At 39.4% G+C, this 18,451-nt stretch overlaps 2 protein-coding genes and 1 pseudogene across 3 annotated transcripts; 2 read left to right on the plus strand and 1 right to left on the minus strand.

The window, feature by feature from the left end:
* Positions 1-262: 262 nt before the first annotated feature.
* LOC143546328 (type III polyketide synthase B pseudogene) lies at positions 263-1,516 on the plus strand (annotated as a pseudogene).
* A 924-nt stretch (positions 1,517-2,440) lies between these two features.
* Positions 2,441-9,742, plus strand: LOC143546347 (E3 SUMO-protein ligase SIZ1-like). Of its 2 annotated transcripts, none has more exons than XM_077038032.1 (17): positions 2,441-2,649; positions 2,748-2,861; positions 4,300-4,380; positions 4,469-4,511; positions 4,604-4,670; positions 4,771-4,933; positions 5,027-5,160; positions 5,281-5,349; positions 5,993-6,080; positions 6,160-6,235; positions 6,319-6,392; positions 6,467-6,574; positions 7,322-7,483; positions 7,749-7,853; positions 7,936-8,016; positions 8,104-9,268; positions 9,346-9,742. In XM_077038032.1, the coding sequence occupies exons 2-17, from the start codon at positions 2,838-2,840 to the stop codon at positions 9,474-9,476; spliced, it is 2,571 nt and encodes an 856-aa protein (XP_076894147.1). In that variant the 5' UTR covers positions 2,441-2,649; positions 2,748-2,837; the 3' UTR covers positions 9,477-9,742. The 2 variants fall into 2 exon arrangements, with proteins under 2 accessions (XP_076894147.1, XP_076894148.1); XM_077038033.1 differs by having other exon boundaries at positions 2,442-2,649; positions 4,469-4,518.
* Positions 9,743-9,745: 3 nt separating this feature from the next.
* On the minus strand, positions 9,746-12,545 carry LOC143546348 (general transcription factor IIH subunit 2-like). The gene is made up of 4 exons (XM_077038034.1): positions 12,151-12,545; positions 10,881-11,342; positions 10,441-10,813; positions 9,746-10,347 (listed from the first exon to the last, which is right to left on the minus strand). Exons 1-4 carry the CDS (start codon positions 12,436-12,438, stop codon positions 10,211-10,213), a joined length of 1,260 nt encoding a protein of 419 aa, XP_076894149.1. The 5' UTR covers positions 12,439-12,545; the 3' UTR covers positions 9,746-10,210.
* Between the last annotated feature and the right edge of the window lie 5,906 nt (positions 12,546-18,451).

Below are 18,451 nucleotides of genomic sequence, written 5' to 3' on the forward strand. Positions count from 1 at the left end.
ACTGAAATACATAGAAACAAAAAAATAAATTATTTTATTTTATTTTATGTTTTCAAGCGTGCCAAAATAGCTAGTTAACAAACCGACTTACCTTGGCTCTAGCTCAGCTAGTTTACAAAACGAGTCGATTTCAAGCAAGTATTAAGCCACAAGCTTCTTGAACATCCCTAGTTCAAATAGGTCTAGCTAGCTTTCATAAAAAAGTAATAAATAAATACTATTTATAATTTCCTTTCTCTTTTGCTTTCTTGTATTACAATAGGTAAAACCACAACAGTGAAAACAAGGTATGTGGTTATGTCACAAGAGATACTCAAGAAGTACCCGGAATTAGCACTTGAAGGCCACCCAACAGTCAAGCAAAGACTTGACATTTGCAACAAGGCGGTTACACAAATGGCCATTGAAGCATCAGAATCATGCATCAAGAAATGGGGTCGCTCCGTATCCGATATCACACATTTGGTGTACGTTTCGTCTAGTGAAGCCCGACTCCCAGGGGGTGACATCTACCTAGCCAAAGGGCTCGGACTAAGCCCAGACACTAACCGTGTCATGCTTTACTTCTCGGGCTGCTCAGGTGGGGTAGCCGGGCTCCGTGTGGCAAAAGATATAGCTGAAAACAATCCAGGAAGCCGAGTCTTGTTAGCAACCTCCGAAACCACCATTATTGGATACAAACCGCCTAGTGTTAAGCGGCCTTATGATCTAGTTGGGGTTGCACTTTTTGGAGATGGTGCTGGTGCTATGATAATTGGGTCAAAGCCCATTGGGCCGGAAAGCCCATTGTTTGAGTTGCATACCGCGATACAAAATTTCTTGCCCAATACCGAAAAGGTCATTGATGGGAGACTAACCGAAGAAGGGATCAGTTTCAAACTCGATAGAGAGCTTCCTGAAATCATTGAGGGCAATGTAAAAGGTTTTTGTGACAAGTTATTGAACAAACTTGTGAATGATGATATGGACTATAATGATCTGTTTTGGGCCGTGCATCCTGGTGGGCCGGCAATTCTGAATCGGATAGAGAAAAAGTTCGACTTGTGGCCCGAAAAACTGAGTGCAAGTAGAAGAGCATTGGCAGATTATGGGAATGCAAGTAGTAATACAATTGTGTATGTGTTGGAGTATTTGATAGAAGAGAGTTTGAAGAGGAAAAATGAAGGAAAAGATGGTGGGCCTGATTTGGGCCTTATTTTAGCTTTTGGGCCAGGTGTTACTTTTGAAGGAATTCTTACAAGGAACTTAATCGTGTAGTAACGTTTTGAGGTCGATTTGAATAAAAGATATGTAGTATTGTTTCAAAACTAAATGATTTTATGTTTTAAGACTTCAAATATTGCATAGGGTCGAGATTTCTTGTATTGATGTTAATTGAATCTACAAATGATGTCTCGATTATGACTGGTGAATCTTTTACTTGTCTTTAAAGAAGTGAGTGACGATTGAATGATCGGTCTTGAAATAACTTTAGATTTCTTTCATAAATGCTAGATTTTATAGGTGCATATCTTTAATGTGATATTTCTTCAAGCATTTACATCGATGATGTATCAATTAAAGCACACGAGGAAATTTAGATTACAATAAGCATAATTTAAACCACATCACCAAATTTACAACTATCCACCAATTCCCGAGAAAAAAATTATCACACACCAAAATAAAAGCTTTAATTATTCCGATAAATCAAATGAAGAAATTGAAAGGAATGATTCTTGACTTACACAACAAAACAAATGTCCTCCAAACCAGGGAATAAAAACACAAGCACTAAGTTATTAGTCTAGTGGTGGAACATAAATTTTCATACAGGCTAAATATTTTCTGATGCTTGGATTTGCAACAACCAAAACTTTCGAGTCATGTCAGATCACCTAATTCTTTTGGTTCATTTAATGTTGAATTGGCCATCTATAGCTTACCGCTTTTTAGGCAAATTAGCCTAAAACCAAAATCATCATCCATATAATCGTAACATTTTCAAGTAGATGATAGAAAAACAATTTTACATGAATTTAATACACGTGAGACTGAAGTTTGACACCCACAAATCATTAAAATCAATTGTTTTAGAAAACTACTTTTATCCTGAACATTACAATGAATAAAATATTTTAATATGTATCCTGAACATTTCTTCCATGAATATTATGAAAGTAACACATGTTTTCAAATTTCAGGCTTTTATCACGTTTAAAATTTATATAGTGACAAAAAAAAATCATTGAATCTATCCAAAAAGTTTTAACTTTTAACAATCTACCTTACGGTTAAATTATTTATTTAGATAAGTTAAAATCCAAGATCAACGGCCGATAGTATAGAATGTAATGTACGCACGACACGTGTCGTAATCCTAGGGCAGTGCATAATAATGAGATGAAATGTACATCAAAGGTACAATAATAATAAGAGGAGGGACCGGGACCCAGTCCACCAGGAATATAACAAAATGAAAACGTAAGGTAAGGTGCAGAGGATCCAAACCCGGATTTGTTTGCATGAAGTTAATCGGATTGCATTCAACCTTACACGTCCGTCAATCTTTGTAATTGAAGTTGGATTATTATTATTATTATAGCATCATTTTCCAATCAATTCGTTCACAGAGAAAACTGAAGCCCTAATTATTCTGTTCAATTGCAGGTGAGTAAATTAACGTTTATTGATCATATAGTTTTAGAATTGGTAATATCTTTGAAAACCTAGCTAATTATTATTTCTGTTTCAACATTTCATGTTAGATCGATCGGACAGCTTAATAATAATAATAATAATAATAATAATTATTATTAGTATAGGTCTCGTGGCAAGGGGCAATCTAGCTAATTGTGATGGATTTGGTAGCCATTTGCAAGGTATTCATGTTTTAATTCTGAATTCTATTGCCAATTGGTGTTTTCAATGTTTGATGATAAACTCTGTAAATGGTTAATTGTAAGGATTTATGAGAATTTGAGTGGTGAAACTGGAACTGGTTATTTGGAAATTGGATTCTGATTGATTATATTCATGGTTGTAAATATCCGACTAGGCGTCGTATAATCCTCCCTGCTATTTGGTTAAAATTGGTCAAAATTGAAAAATTTGTATATAAAGTATGGATCAAATACAAATGAAATTTAACGTGCTAATTGTGAGAATCAAGCAGAGTAATACAATTAGAGTAATTATGTAACTACATCATAGAGTAATTATGTAATTACTCTATGATATAATTACATAATTACTCTACTTGATTCTCACAACTAACACTTAATTGCGTTTGTACGTTAACTTTCCAGTTTCCCCTATACATGTATATTTGAAAAATTACATATAAATTCCAGTTTGATTAATTAATCGGATTAATCGCTACTTTACCTCACCGCTTTACTGGCGCCTAACGATTTTTCCAGCACTGCTTATATTGGGAATATGGCTCTAGAATTATGATATTTACCCTGTGAGATGTGTTATTGTGAATGTAAATCTTGACTTATATTACCTTATGCATTTAGGTTAAAATGTGATGGTTGCAGAAATATGGTTGATGTGTGATTAATTAGTTAGCTACTGATTAGTTTTTTATGTTCACCTGATGTAGCCTTGTTTAATTATTTTACAGTAGTTATTAAGTAAAAAAGTATACGCTGCTTGTATAATGCATAATTATCAAAGGTACTAGGCACAAAAAAAGTGAGGGCCTTAATATTAAGCGCACGTCAATGAAAAAAATTAAAGTATATTATCTATTAGAAAAATAATATTGTTCTTCATAGGAAATAAACAAAAAAGCCATTATACAACGCTTTATTTCATCTAGTTAGTACCAAAGTTCTAAAAGAGTCGAGATTCAAAATGTCATTCCAAAAGTTCAAAACATGAAAACCAAAATTAATAAATAGTAAAGGTTCAAATGATCATTGTTCTTGATCCGTCATCAATAACAATAGAGGTGTCGTCAACTTCAAGAAGGGAGGGCCTAGGAACTAGAAGCGCATATATCGGGCCTCGCCTGGAAAATGGGCCTAGGCGCAAGAAGCGAGGGCTTTTAATTACTATGGTATAATGCATGAATTATCAAATTGTTTGTCGTCTATTGGTTTGATATAGCTTTGCAACATTTTTGTTTATCTGAATCCTGATATTCATGTATCATGTTACATGTACACATATCCTCTATCACTTGCACTTATTTTTTCGGGCAAAAAATGTACATATTTCCATATTATGGTTGAAGAGGAGAAGCCCTACTGTTATCTTTTTTAATCACCTGCTTTAAATTGGTTGCAATGTGTTTTATGATTATTGTAGGAAAAACTAGCACATTTTCGGATAAAAGAGCTTAAGGACATTCTTTCTCAACTTGGTCTTTCCAAACAAGGAAAGAAGCAGGTTTAGTGTTTCACTACTTTAGTGTTCAGCTGGCTTGCTATGAAAGAATCAAGTTTTTTATTTTATCTGTTGGTTTCATTGCTTGTAGGATCTTGCTGACCGAATATTAGCAATTGTCTCAGATGATCGAGGTAAATGGTACTTCCTCTCATTAATTCCAACATATATATTCTTGTTTTCTATCTTCTATTTTGTATCTTCAACCAAATAAATATTATGTCAGGAATTTGGGCCAGGAAATACGTTGCTAGTAAGGAAGAAGTGGCAAAACTAGTTGATGATGTTCATAGGTTACTTTTTTTTACAATAATATGTGTTATTTCATATAATATACCTTCCATTGCCTGTTTATTTTATCCATACACTTTAACAATATCCTCTTGTCCTCAGAAAGTTGCAGGTTCCAGGGGCATCTGACTTGGCATCAAAAAGTCAAAACATTTCACATGCTACTATTAATACAATTTTTAAAGAGGAAGTTGAAGATACTTTTCAAAGAGAAAAAGTCCGTTGTCTCTGTGCAAGTTCTTTGCGAACAGAGTCAATGATAAAGGTTTGACTTTTAAACATCTCATCCGTTCTCTATTGTTTGTTCTTTTTTCCCCTTAAATTCATAATTGTAATCTCTTTATGTACTCGCGTTCAGTGTGAAGATATAAAGTGCAACACATGGCAACATATTGCCTGTGTTGTTATACCCGAGAAGCCAATGGAGGGCATTCAAGCGACACCTCCAACAACTTTTTATTGTGAACTTTGTAGGCTTGCTCGTGCAGATCCGTAAGTGACATGATAAAGTATATATTATATTTTATTGCCTTGTAACGTGTTAATTTTTCCAATTGCTTAATAAGAAATGAGAAATTGACACATTTTTTGAAATGATTCTTGTGCATGCAGGTTTTGGGTAATCATGGGGCATCCTTTATATCCTTCGAAGTTAACAATTGCAAGCGTCCCTGCAGATGGGTGGGTCTATAAGTTCTATCATGTTGAACGGAGCATGTTCGTGTTCGTTCGTTTATCTTTAACCGATCAAACGATCAAATACGAGCAATTAGATGGACATGGTTTTCTTGTTCATGTTCGTTTGTTAAGAAAATGAGTGTGTTTATGTTTGTTTATGCTTGTTTGTTAACAGTATAAACGAACAGTTAACGAATGTAAACGGACAAATATAACTGAACTAAAACTATCTAAAAGTAATGTAAATAACAATGTGTTGGACTTAAATGTTATCAAAGCTAGACTAAGTTGTAACGGGCAAAAAGTTTAAAATGAATAGAACTGAGCTAATCATTTAAAAGTAATGTGAATAACAATGTGTTGGACCGAAAAAGTTAATAAATTAAACCAAGTTGAAATGAGCCAAAAAGAAATAAACTAATATATTAACGAACGTAAACAAATGGAGTTAAATAGATGCATACAAACAAACATAAATGGACGTCATTGAATGAACATAAACGTACGTTCAAGGACATAAATGAACGTACCAGACGTGTTCATGTTCATTCTTTTAATTAGACGAACAACTTTTATGTTCATGTCCGTTTGTAGTATTTTGGGCTGAAATTGTCACTTATATTAATGCATTCAAAATAATTTTCAGTACAAGCCCAATGCAGAGAGTTGAAAAGACTTTTCAACTTACAAAAGCGGACAGGGATTTGTTAGCAAAACCAGAGTTTGAACTTCAGGTTGGATTTATCAGTTATCACCGTATTTTTTAAACGATAATAACATGTTAATGATAACCAATTATTCATATATTAATAGGCCTGGTGTATGCTCTTGAATGACAAGGTCTCTTTTAGAATGCAATGGCCACAGTATGCAGACTTACAAGTCAATGGTATGCTGTATCTGATTATGTTGACTCAATAAATAATATATAATTCAATTTTTATGTTTTATATTTGGGGTGACACGGGGCAGGTATGCCTATGCGAGCACTCAACAGACCTGGTTCTCAACTCTTGGGGGCAAATGGTCGTGATGATGGCCCTATTGTAAGTTTTTTATGATATTAATATTATCTTTTTATGGATTATTATTTAGCTTTGTTTTATTTTTGCCACGTCAGATCACGCCATGCATCCGTGAAGGAAACAACAAAGTTTCATTGACAGGCTATGATGCTCGTGTGTTCTGTTTCGGTGTCAGAATTGTGAGACGGCGCACAGTTCAACAGGTGAGAAAACGTTGTCTTTTTAATTGTGTTTAAATCGACTCGTAAATTAGTAAAAGGGTTTGAATTGTTAACTCTATCCATCATAACACGTTTAAATTAAATCTGATGTATTTCATTTTAAGTGTCCAACCTAATTTGGTACAGGTAGGCTTGTAATGAACTGAATGGACACAAAAGGAGCATGTCCGTGTTCGTTCGTTTAACTATAGCCTAACAAACGATCGTACACGAACAATTTAGTGAACGGAGTTTTCTTGTTTGTGTTCGTTTGTCAAAAAGATATGAACATGTTCGTGTTCGTTAACAGTATAAACTAACGTAAATAGACGAAATTGAACATAGATGAACAAAAATAACAGAGCTAAAACCAGTTAATAGTAATGTGAAGAACAATATGTTGTGTCTGAAAAGTTATTAAAACTAAACAAGTTCTAATGGGTCAATATAAATATAATGAATATATTAACAAACGTATGTGAATAAGCATATGCTATTGAACATAAATGGACGTAAACAAACGAACATAAACGAAAATGAACGGATGTCCACGAACATAAATGAGCGAACGAGGCATGTGCTCATGTTCATTCGTTTATTAAATAAACGAACTAAAACAAACTTCCCACTTATTGGTTCACGACTTGTTCACTGAACGTCGGTTCGTTTACAGGCTTAGGTGTATATAAAATGTTTTCAGGCTTTTCTAGCAATTCTAATACAGTTTTTGTTGCACATTAACGTTAAAAGGTTCTCAACCTCATTCCCAAAGAATCTGATGGCGAGAGATTTGAAGACGCTGTGACACGTGTTTGTCGGTGTGTTGGTGGTGGGCCCGCTACAGATAATGCAGATAGTGACAGTGATTTGGAGGTTGTGGCCGATTCTATACCTGTTAATCTACGGTGTCCTGTAAGTAATACCTTTTCTGTACTTGTTACTTATTACATTTATAAGAACATTCTCAGCAGCTCCTCTATAATTATGTGAAGGGGATCTCTAAAGTTTTTTAGAGGGTTGTAAGTGGTTGTGAGAGGAGGAGAGAGAGAGAGAAAATATAATGATAAATATGTAAAAAGATATTATTTTGATTGTATATGAGAGAGAAATTTTAGTGTTCTTTTTTGTGTAAGTTGTTTCTTGTAGAAGCTGACTATTTTGTTTTGTATGAATACAGATGAGTGGTTCAAGAATGAAAATTGCTGGAAGATTCAAACCTTGTGTTCACAGGGGATGCTTTGATCTTGAAGTATTTGTACAAATGAACCAACGCTCTCGAAAGGCAAGCTTTTTACAAAAATAATTTTAAATCACTTTTTAATCGTATGTAAGTTAGCTTATTTTATATTCATGGCTTGTTTCAGTGGCAATGCCCTATTTGTCTCAAGAATTACTCCTTGGAGGATATTATTATTGATCCATATTTTAATCGTATCACAACTAAGGTATTATTGCTTCAACATATTTTCATTTTTCATTTTTTATTTTTGTTGGGTTTTTTTCTTAACCTTTTGAAACTTTATTTCCTAAAGATGCAAAATTGTGAAGAGGATGTAACAGAAATTGAGGTGAAACCAGACGGTTCTTGGCGTGCAAAAGCCGAAAGCGACCAAAATAGTTTAGGGCAGCTCGGGCAGTGGCATTTACCCGATGGCACTCTTTTCGTTCCAATGGAAGTCGAGTCGAAACTGAAACCAAAACCCGAAACGTCAAAACAGGTCAAACAAGAAGTTGGTTCTGAAGTTTATAACACGGGTTTAAAACTCGGGATAAAAAAGAACAGTAATGGAATTTGGGAAGTTAGCAAACCTGCTAATAAACTGCCCGAAAAAGCTGTGTATAGCGGGCAAAATGGGAATAATGGTTTTCCAATTTGCAGCAGTGCTACTTTCAGTGGTAGAGACGGTGAAGATCCGAGTATTAATGACGACGGTGGAGGGCACTTTGGTCATTCCATCACTAACGCTGCTGATTTTGGTCCACTTTCACCAACCATGGATCTGGGATACGGGTTTACCAACTTGAACCCGCCAGGTGGGGTCCATGTGGATGCTGATGTCGTCGTTCTTAGTGACTCGGAAGACGAGACTGAAAACCCGATGACATTAGCACCTACTTATAATAATAATGATACATTTTCTGTTCTTCCACAAGCTGAAGATTCTACCCCTTTTGTTGGTGGGAGTTCGTCTTTAGGTTTATTTAATAATAATAATGATGATGATTTCGGGGTACCATTTTGGTCTTTACCTTCAACAAGTCAAATGGGACCCAGTTTTCAGCTCTTTGGGTCGGATGATAATAATAATAATAATAATAATAATAATAATAATAATAATAATGGACTTGGCGGTTCTACATCCATGGATGGCTTCACATTCCCAGATGAAATTGGATTGGATTCCGCACCCGGTTCTTCGTTTTACCAATCTAATTACATTAATAATGAACTAGTTGATAACCCGTTAGCTTTTGAACATGATGACCCATCACTTCAGTTATTTCTTCCTACAAGGCCGCCCGAGGCAGCTGAGCAGGTGAAGTCGAAAGATCAGTCAACCATGCCCGAGGGTTTGACCAATGATGACTGGATATCCCTCCGCTTAGGTGGTGGTGAACCTGATGTTATGAATGGGTTAAACTCGAGTCAACAGCCACTGTCCCAAAATGGCATGATGAATGCAGTGACAGATACTGGTAATAAAATATTTGTGATTTTGATATATTTTGATGTAAAATGATTTTTATAAAAACTAATAATGGATTTGTTGCAGATTCTTTGATTCTCGGAATGAAACCTGGGAAGACGAGATCTGATGACCCGTTTTCATGTCCTGGACAAAAGCGTTCAGTGAGACCACGATTGTTCCTATCTCTTGACACAGACTCTGAAGAAGATAGATAAATAGATCGATAGATAGATAATAAGCTTTTCTTTTTTTTATATCAACTCCATTTTTTTTTCTCTAGATCAACATATCTGCTCTCTGGTCTCTGTTAACCCTAATCTGAGTGCGGAGTTCTTTTTCCTTTTAATTTTGATGTTTTTTTTGTATCAATTGCTAATGTTATGGTACAACAAAGCCAGTATAGATTCTTTTTCAATCAAACCCATGTTCTGTGGCATGCCTTTTTGGTAGCAAAATATATTGTAAATGTCATTTGCTTGAACCTTGGTTCTAAAAGTATGACCTCCAGGCGAATAGAGTCTTTGGAACCTGAGGCCCCGTCTTTGGAAATGAGGCGCATCCCGTATCAAAAAACAAAACATGAAATGACCTCAGCTATGTACTATATGTAAACTCATGATGCACAAATCTGCCAATGAGGTGATGAACTGTATTGTTTTGCTCAAAGCCAGCCAGTTTATTCGTACCTTGTTTGTAAGCTCGTGCTCGGTTGGTTTAACTTGTACGGTAAGGTTGCAAAATATTCATAAAATATCTATTTTTCAATAGCATATATCTTTAGATTCTGCCTGAACAGATGTTAAAATAAAAAGGTAAAAATCCTTAGTTCTTCTGGATCAAAAATCCTATCAGAAACCATGCTTACAAGTTACACGATATAATGAAAGGTTCAGAAGGCAACATATAAGAACAACAAACAAATCACTTTTCGGGTCCAAAATTAAATTAATCAACCAACCAATTTGGAGTCTCTTAAGCTTTCACACCCTGGGCAGTTATGCAAACTCTCATGAATGTATATGTCACAATCAAGGCAAAAGAATTGTTTGCATTTTGGGCACGTAACACATCGAACCGGCATGTTTCCTACACACCATTAAACCAATCATTAATAAACACGTTCCTCTTAAATAACTCTTTAAGTGGTCATGTATTCACGAATGTATTCATAATACTCACCAGGATTCAAAAGAGACTGCTGGCAACCAAAACAACTCTTCGGGCGACGATGTTGATTGGGCACAAGCATAGGGGCAACATCTTCAAAAGGCGTTACCGGGAACAAATGGTGATAGGACCTCGCCAAATGTGGGGAAGAAACAAGTGTCAAACCACAAATACGACACTCGGTTGGTAACTCACATACACGCGCTTTGCATCGTGGACAGATATACCCTCCACCAAATTTAGCTTCTTTATGACACGAACATATGGAAATAACACCCTCTGCAGCCCTTTGTGGAAATCCCATTTTTATCAAATTCGCTATAGCAAATTCAGCTATAGCTGGCGGTGGTGGTGCATGCTCTAATATTAATTCTTTTAAGTGCACCTACAAAATATTAATCACATAAGTTCTTAAAGTTCTTGGTAAAAACAACACAAACTCAGTTACTCACCTCATCCAAAGCAACCGAATATAATCCTCCAGTTTCTTGACATAAATACTTGCATATATAAAGTTCTGCAGAGAGACCAATAACCGAACACCTAATCTTTGATTTCTTGCACTTCTGAATAGTTTCCATCACATCACCGGGATCACAAGTACTCAAAGCCGAATACAAAATAATAACTTCACGATGACCGTACGAAGGGATTTGATCAAGTTGCTCGTGTACAAGTTCTAAAGCGTTTTGAAGTGATGCTTCACCCGAGCACCCGAGTTTTCCCATTAGGGCTTTGATGTGAGACTCGGGGCTGCCACCAAGATCGGTTAAGCACTGAGCGACACCGTCTTTAATAACTACTAGACCGATTTGACTCAACGGGTTTTGGTCAAAGAACTCGCGAATGAAAGCCTCTACTTGTTTTGCAACCACCACCATTCGGCTTGGGCGTAAATCCATCTCTCCAGCTGCCTACATGTTAATATTTGATGAATTACAAATACAAAAACTTGATTTCATCAACAAATTGAAAATAATTACTACTAACATTTTGGGCTGTAACGAATGTGTGGTGGTAAGTTTGTTTCAAAAATGAACAAACATGAACAAGGACTTTCATTAGATTAACTAAATGAACAAACACGAACAAAGGTCATGTTCTACCAATTGTGTTCATGGGCGTTCAATAATGTATTCGTTTACGTCCGTTTAAGTTCGTTAATGTTTTTTGTTCAATAAAGGTTTTCAATATTTTCTTACGACTTTTCTAATCTTACCATATAAAATTAAGCAAAATTATTAACTATAAAACAAAAACATAGAAGAGCATTACTATTATCTAACGAATTTATATGTGCATTAACATATGAATATGAATATTAAAAAAACACCAACACAAACTTGTTAACCTGACTGAACCTTTGACACTGAACCATTCTCAGTTAGCCAAATCAAATAAAACATTGTACATTCGTGTTTGCTCTGTTCATGATCCGTTCACGAACAACTTCATCTTCATAATGAACAAACACAAACAAAAAATCTCTATCAGTTAGGTGCTCATAAACCGTTCGCTTGCCTGATAAAAGCTTAACAAACAAGCACGGGTTCAGTTCCTTTCGGTTCATTTACATCCAACATTATTAACAAACTTAATTCCCAATCCATCACATTGCTATAACACATAATTCCAACACCAGATTATTAAACAAACTTATAATAAAAACCCTACATTTAATAATAATAATAATAATAATAATAATAATAATAATAATGATACCCGAGAGAGATCAATGACAAGGTAAAGATAACGAATGAGTCCTTTCTGAATGCGAGAGGCGGCGGAGAGTGATCGGAGACGGCGGCGATACTGGGCGTGATGCAAAGCTTGGTTATCAATGGGACGAAGGAGTCCAGATTCATCTTCTTGTAAAGACTCCCATGATCGTTCATCTGCGTATGCTCGTTCCCACGCTTCCATGTCTCTCTCTTTACCCTCTTCCTCATCATCGTCGTCGTCTTCCTCGTGGTTCACCGCCTTCCGTCTGCCGTTGCCGGAGTTACTCATTGGTTGGTGGTTTGATTTAATTAATAAATTGCAGTGAGTTTAGGCAAAATGGGTTTAAGGAGTGATTCAATTTGAGTGAGTGTTGTGTTGATGATTTTACTTTTTAGGGTTCTTCTTCTTCATACATTGATGGAATAGAATAATAGAATATTAATGTGGGATTTAGAGAATTGGATTAGCCCATTACTATTAATTAATTAATAGTTTTCAAGCCCAACTAGCTAATAATATATCTAAATGGTATTTACTCATATATATAACTTTGTAGATGATTCATGAGTTATGTAAAAGGTCAATCAATCATGCCCAATAAAACTTGACTCACAAAGTAGAGTAGGGGGAGTGTTTTAATAGAAACACACATTACCCGTACCCAAAGCCCAAAGGGACAGAGAGACTACTCATATCGAGAACCTCACCCCCCCCCCCCCCGCTCTAAGGGTATCAAGAAGCACGATTGGGGTAAAAAACACATGTCAGCATATATACATAAGATATAACACTTAACACATGCATAGTTGTCTGAAGCACGAGTAACAAAAGATAAATAAACAGAACGATTAATATAAATACGTATAAATGAAAAGCTAAAGAATACCCTAACACCCCCCCCCCCCCCACAACTCAGGTCTATGCGCTGCCCCACATATAGAGGCATGCCTGATTTTTAATGTTTATACGTACTCAGAGTGGTGCAAATTTAACAAATCCTTCTTAATATGTTCTCCCAAATTAGCTTTGGTTGCCTTTTGCTTCTCCTCCCGTCCATTTTGAGGGTTTCCACTCTCATCACAGACGCTACCAGTTGTCTCATCCTCACATGCCCGAACCACCTCTAAATTCCCTCCCCTATTTTCTCCAAGATATGTGCTACCTCTAATCTAGCCTTAGAAACTTCATTCCTTATCCTATTCAACTCGTGCGTCCTCAAATCCACCTCAACATCTACATCTCCGTAGCCTCAAACTTTCGTGCATGTGTCTTCTTGATTGGCTAGAAATCATCTACATATAATAGTAGGCGGTCGGGCTATCATCCTATAAAATTTCCCTCTTTTATTTTCTGGGGAACCTTGTGGCTGCTCTCCACTTGCACCAACCAACCCGCACTAAATGGGTCACATCATCATTCATTTCCTCGTTACTCGGGATAGACGATCCTATTTACTTAAACTTGGTTGTTTGTTCTACAATTTAGCCTCTAATTATCAATTGGATGTTGTCTTCACTGTTGGCCACACTAAAGTTAGAATAGAGGTACTCTGTTTGTAATATCCGTAAATTGAATAATAATAATAATAATAATAATATCGGCACTTTTGTTGTGGTTTGTATTCGTGTTAATATTTAATATTTGTTTTAAGGCTACAAGAATATATGAATATTAGATGTATGCTAGTAAATAATAATTATATAAACATAATAGAATAACATATTTTAGTTATAGAAACATGGGAACCAAATTAATCCAAGATTTCATGATTTAATAAAAGATTTTTATCAAATGACTTTTCAAAGCCTTCCCATCTTATCTGCAGCAAACGAACTCTCTTAAGAACTGGGATCAGGCTTATATAACCCTTAAGCTACTAAGATCAACACAATAAACCGTATCTGCCATCATATTGTTAAACCACCACCGCCTCGTCACCGTTATACCCTGCCACAACCACCGACGTAAGCAACAAAGGAGAAGTAAGATCACGTCTGGTAATCCGCCGCTGCACCATCTGGTGACACCGCCACCTCCGCCTCAGTTGGAGCTATCGCCGCCCTCCGTCACTGAAGAAACACTAAGTGACCCTGTACAGATTATAGATAATCTGGGGGTTAAGTAATGTTTCCCACGGATGAGGTCTAGCTGAGAAGGCTGTTCTTCAGGAGACCTGCAAAACAAACACCGTAAGCTCGTCACTGAGAAGGGGGGGGGGTTCCTCCTTGTGACCACCCTCCGGCGTGAGAATCAGACTAGGTTGCTCTGAATATAAGTGTATATTAAGAGATTGCTAGATAACTGGATAGCAGATGATCTTACCATTCCAAGACATTGGAGTATTTATAGCCGAAGGTAGGTTTCCTAGAAGGTACAGCCGGCTGAATAGTATTCCTGTTCAACCAACAGTGGACTATGCACAGGCCATACTGGTTGGTGGGTAGGTTACGGCCAACAGTAACAAAGTCGGCTGCACTATTCCACCAACTGTAGATTATGCACGTCCTACTTACTGTGGATTGTACGCAGGCCATGCTGGTTGGTGAATAGGTTACGGCCAACAGTAACACTATTCCACCAACTGTAGGCCGCGCATGCTCCTCAGTAAGGGTTGGTGAGTAGGCAGCGGCTAATAGTGACAAACAGTACTAGAGGGTGCTCCTCCTCGCCCTGTTGTCGATGAGCTGTCACCCTGTGATTGGCTCATGGACTGTTCTGGTCAGATCGTCTGTCCTATCCATACCTTGGTAGGTATGGTACAAAAGATCTTTCAGAATCAGACTGGCTCATTTAGGCGGGATTGTTCCCGCCTTGCTCATTCCTTCATGTGACTACTGAAGTGGCTAGTGTCTCGTGCGTGTAGCCCTGCTGTCTGCGGGTAGCCTTTCCTGATGGCTTGTATCCGCAACTGCGGGAACAGGCGGGGTACTTCACCATTGGGAGGCTTTCCCTGCGTGTTCAGCTTGTGTACTGCGCGTAAGATCCTATGAGCATGGTGGGTCCTGCGAGAGCAGATGGCCTTTGCGCAGACGTCCCTATTCAAGGTGAGTCTTGCGGGACCAACTGGTCTCTGCTGGGACCTACCTCTTCAAGTCCCCCCAGTCCAATGTTCTTCTCATGAATGTTTAATAAAGTGAGGTGAACTTTTGGACTTTGAGCAAGGGGTTTTGAAAAGGGTTCCTAGTTTTAAGGTTCTCCGTGGGGATTCTTCCCGCGGGTTTCCTAATGTCACTTGCAAAAATTCCCGATTTTTTTGCTTGATCTTTGGGTATGATGCGGGTAGGTATGTAACCTTCTCGCAAGTCAGGAACGTTGAGTCTCACTTGTGTGGATTCTCCTTGAGGTTTTAGTGGTTTTGAACATAGTGATCAATTATGTTTAAACCACCAATTCCATCCTGGAGCCTCAAACAATGTAGTTCTCGACGTTCCCGCTATGCGGGGATGTTATTTCCGTTTCCACAAGCATTGCCCAGAAGATCCTTCCTGGTTTCAATTCCCTGCCGAGCGATAGGTATGTGAAGGGTTTTGCCTTAACACTGTACCCACGCTCGTCTTACGGTTACTTTACTTTCAAGGTACTCCTGGCGTCAATTCCCTGCGGGTGCTAGGTACGTGAAGGGTTTTGCCTTAACACTGTATCCGCACCCGTCTTATAGTTACTTTGTTGCCGGGGTATTCTTGGCTTCAATTCCCTGCGGGTGCTAGGTATGTGGAAGGTTTTGCCTTAACACTGTACCCGCATCCGTCTTATGGTTACTTGGTTGCCAAGGTAAGGGGTATTTTCCCGCTTACTTTTGAATCTTTTTGAATTTTGAATTTTGAAATTCGAAAGGTTGGTGAGGATAAGAACAATCCAAACATCTGAAACGTCGTGTGACGGTTTCTTCTGACTGTGTCAGGACGTGCAGGAAGTTATGGTGACGTGACAGAACATGGTCATTCCAGTCGCTTTTTCAGGCGCGTGGGCATGATTTTTCCGGCGCGTGGCCGCGAAATTACTGGCACACGTCTTTTCAACAGCTGTTGCCAGCTTGCTTGTTGCCACGTGTCATAGTTTCATTGCACCTTTGATTTCTCTCTCCTCCGCATTAAATTCACCGCATTAATTGCGATTACTATATAAAGGGGGAGAGGGTTATTTGCAATTCACACTTTTCACTCTTCTTCTTCTTCTTAGTGATTTCCGGCAAATACTCCCCTTTTTCAGGCAAGCATTTTCCCGAAATCACTCTTCTTCTGCAAAAATGTCTTCTCGTGATGCTGAAGCTATAGCTGACGACAGGGGTACTGCTGGTGAGTGCCAGTGTGCTCTGCCCGGCGATCAGTACCGGTATGTTGTCAGGAAGTTCATGCTCGATCATCTCGAGCCTGAGTTTCCTGAATCCCACCAGACCGTGTACGATGCCCCCAGTGGCAAGATCGGGGTTTATGCTGCATTTTTTGTCTATGGGAATCTTAGATTCCCATTGACAAAATTTGTTTACCGTGTCCTTGAGAGGCACGGTGTCCATTTGACCGAGCTGCACCCCATGGCGATCGCCAAGATTCGCCATTTTGAGTGGGTGTGCCGGATTTTGGGCATCGAGCCCCATGTGGACCGCCTGATGACCTTCTATACCTGGAGGTGCATCCAAGGGTGGTACACCCTGACGACCCGTATTAAGGGTCTGAAGATTTGCGACACCGAGCGCAGTCTTCGCGCGTGGAAGCAGGAATTCTTCTACATTTCTGCCCGCGCCATCCCCCTTGCCATGAAGTTTAAAAATGGCCAAGCGATACCGAGCCTTCATGCCCCCAACTACCAGGAGGCGGAATGGTTTTCGAAGATATCCCGGATCCAATCTCCGGTTTACCGGTTTGCGGAGTCCGGGATGGTCATGTTAGGGATGAGCCGGGTGTGGAAAGATGCGTCTCTGGTTCCCATCCTCCTCGAATACGGTTTGAACTCTATTCCCTATGGTATGTCTTGTTTTTCTTTTTTGATACAAGTTTGTCTTCTAACTGTTTCTTTTCTTTCAGAGGGAAATGATTTGGAGTCGCTTCTGTTTCCGCGGGAAGCCGACGGTCCCGCGCGGATGGGTACTCGTGCTTTGGACGAGGGCGAGTTGCCCATCCTGGAGCAAACAGCGGATCGGTTTGTGGAGGTCTATCCGCTGGGCCACGAGATCCTGAGCCACCGGCGGCCAGGTAAGGCGATATTCTTTCCTCAACCCCTTAACGCTGTACCCGCTGTTGGAATTCTTGACCTGTCTTCTTCTGAGGAATCCTCAGATGCTCCTCCATTGGTGCGGAAGAAGAAAGCTGCTGCCGGCGGGAAAGGGAAGGAGAAGGCCTCCACGGCTGGTCTGGTGGTTCTATCTGACTCGGAGTCAGATAGTGAAGAGGTGGCGGGGAAGCCCGGTTGTGAGAAGACCACTGTTCCGGAGGCTACGACCGTTACCTCCGGGGAACCAACGAAGACGACGGTGACCGGTACCAAGAGGCCGGCTCCATCGGGTTCCTCCCCGCCCGTCCGTACGTTCAGGGTCAAGAGAACTCGTAAGTACAATCATAATGTCTTTGCAGATTTATTACTTCTTAAATTTCTCACTTTCTTCTTTGTGCAGGCGTGGATGTTGACGCATTCCGGGGTGAAGTGCAGGGGAGTACTTCCCCGCCAATGACGGTAGGCTCGGTCAGCCTTCCTGAGGCGTCGACCCAGGCGCCTGCGCCTGCATCCGCTGGTCCAGTTGCTCGTTCCTTTGAGCCAACTGTTCCGGCCGAGATGACGTTACCGCCGGCCGTGAGTGCGATTTTTACAGCATCCTTCACGGAGCCGGCGGTTACTGCTGCCGCTGAGGAGGCGGCGACCGCGGCGGCGACCACAACGGCGACCACGGCGGCTGCCACCATGCCCGCGCCACCGGCACCTACGGCCGGACCATCAGGTACGCGCAGGGCTTTCCGCCGATCTTTGCCCCCTTCCCGTCTGCCTGACCTGTTGGATGGATTTCCTTTAGGTTCAGGTGATGGGTTTGGCGGCTATCGGCCTGTCATTGACCCTACAGGTGCGTAGGGTTCCTTTCTTTTTCCCTTATGTTTTTTATCATCTTTTCTTTACTGCCTTTGTTTCTTTTGCAGTGTCGGATTCCAATGAAGTGTATGTTCCGCGATGGAACATACGCCGAGGAACAACCCTTCGTACCCCTGTGGAGTGCGTGGACTGGGCTCGCCACGCTGCTCCTCATGGTGCGTTGGGGGAAGCCATGGCTAGCTACCAGGAGGGTAGGCTAACCAATGAGCTTCGGGTTCTCCAAGCC

Source organism: Bidens hawaiensis, unplaced genomic scaffold, assembly GCF_021521415.1.
Source record: "Bidens hawaiensis isolate Kalapana, Puna unplaced genomic scaffold, B.hawaiensis_p1.1 tig00014334_1, whole genome shotgun sequence".
Classification (NCBI taxonomy): Eukaryota; Viridiplantae; Streptophyta; class Magnoliopsida; order Asterales; family Asteraceae; genus Bidens; species Bidens hawaiensis.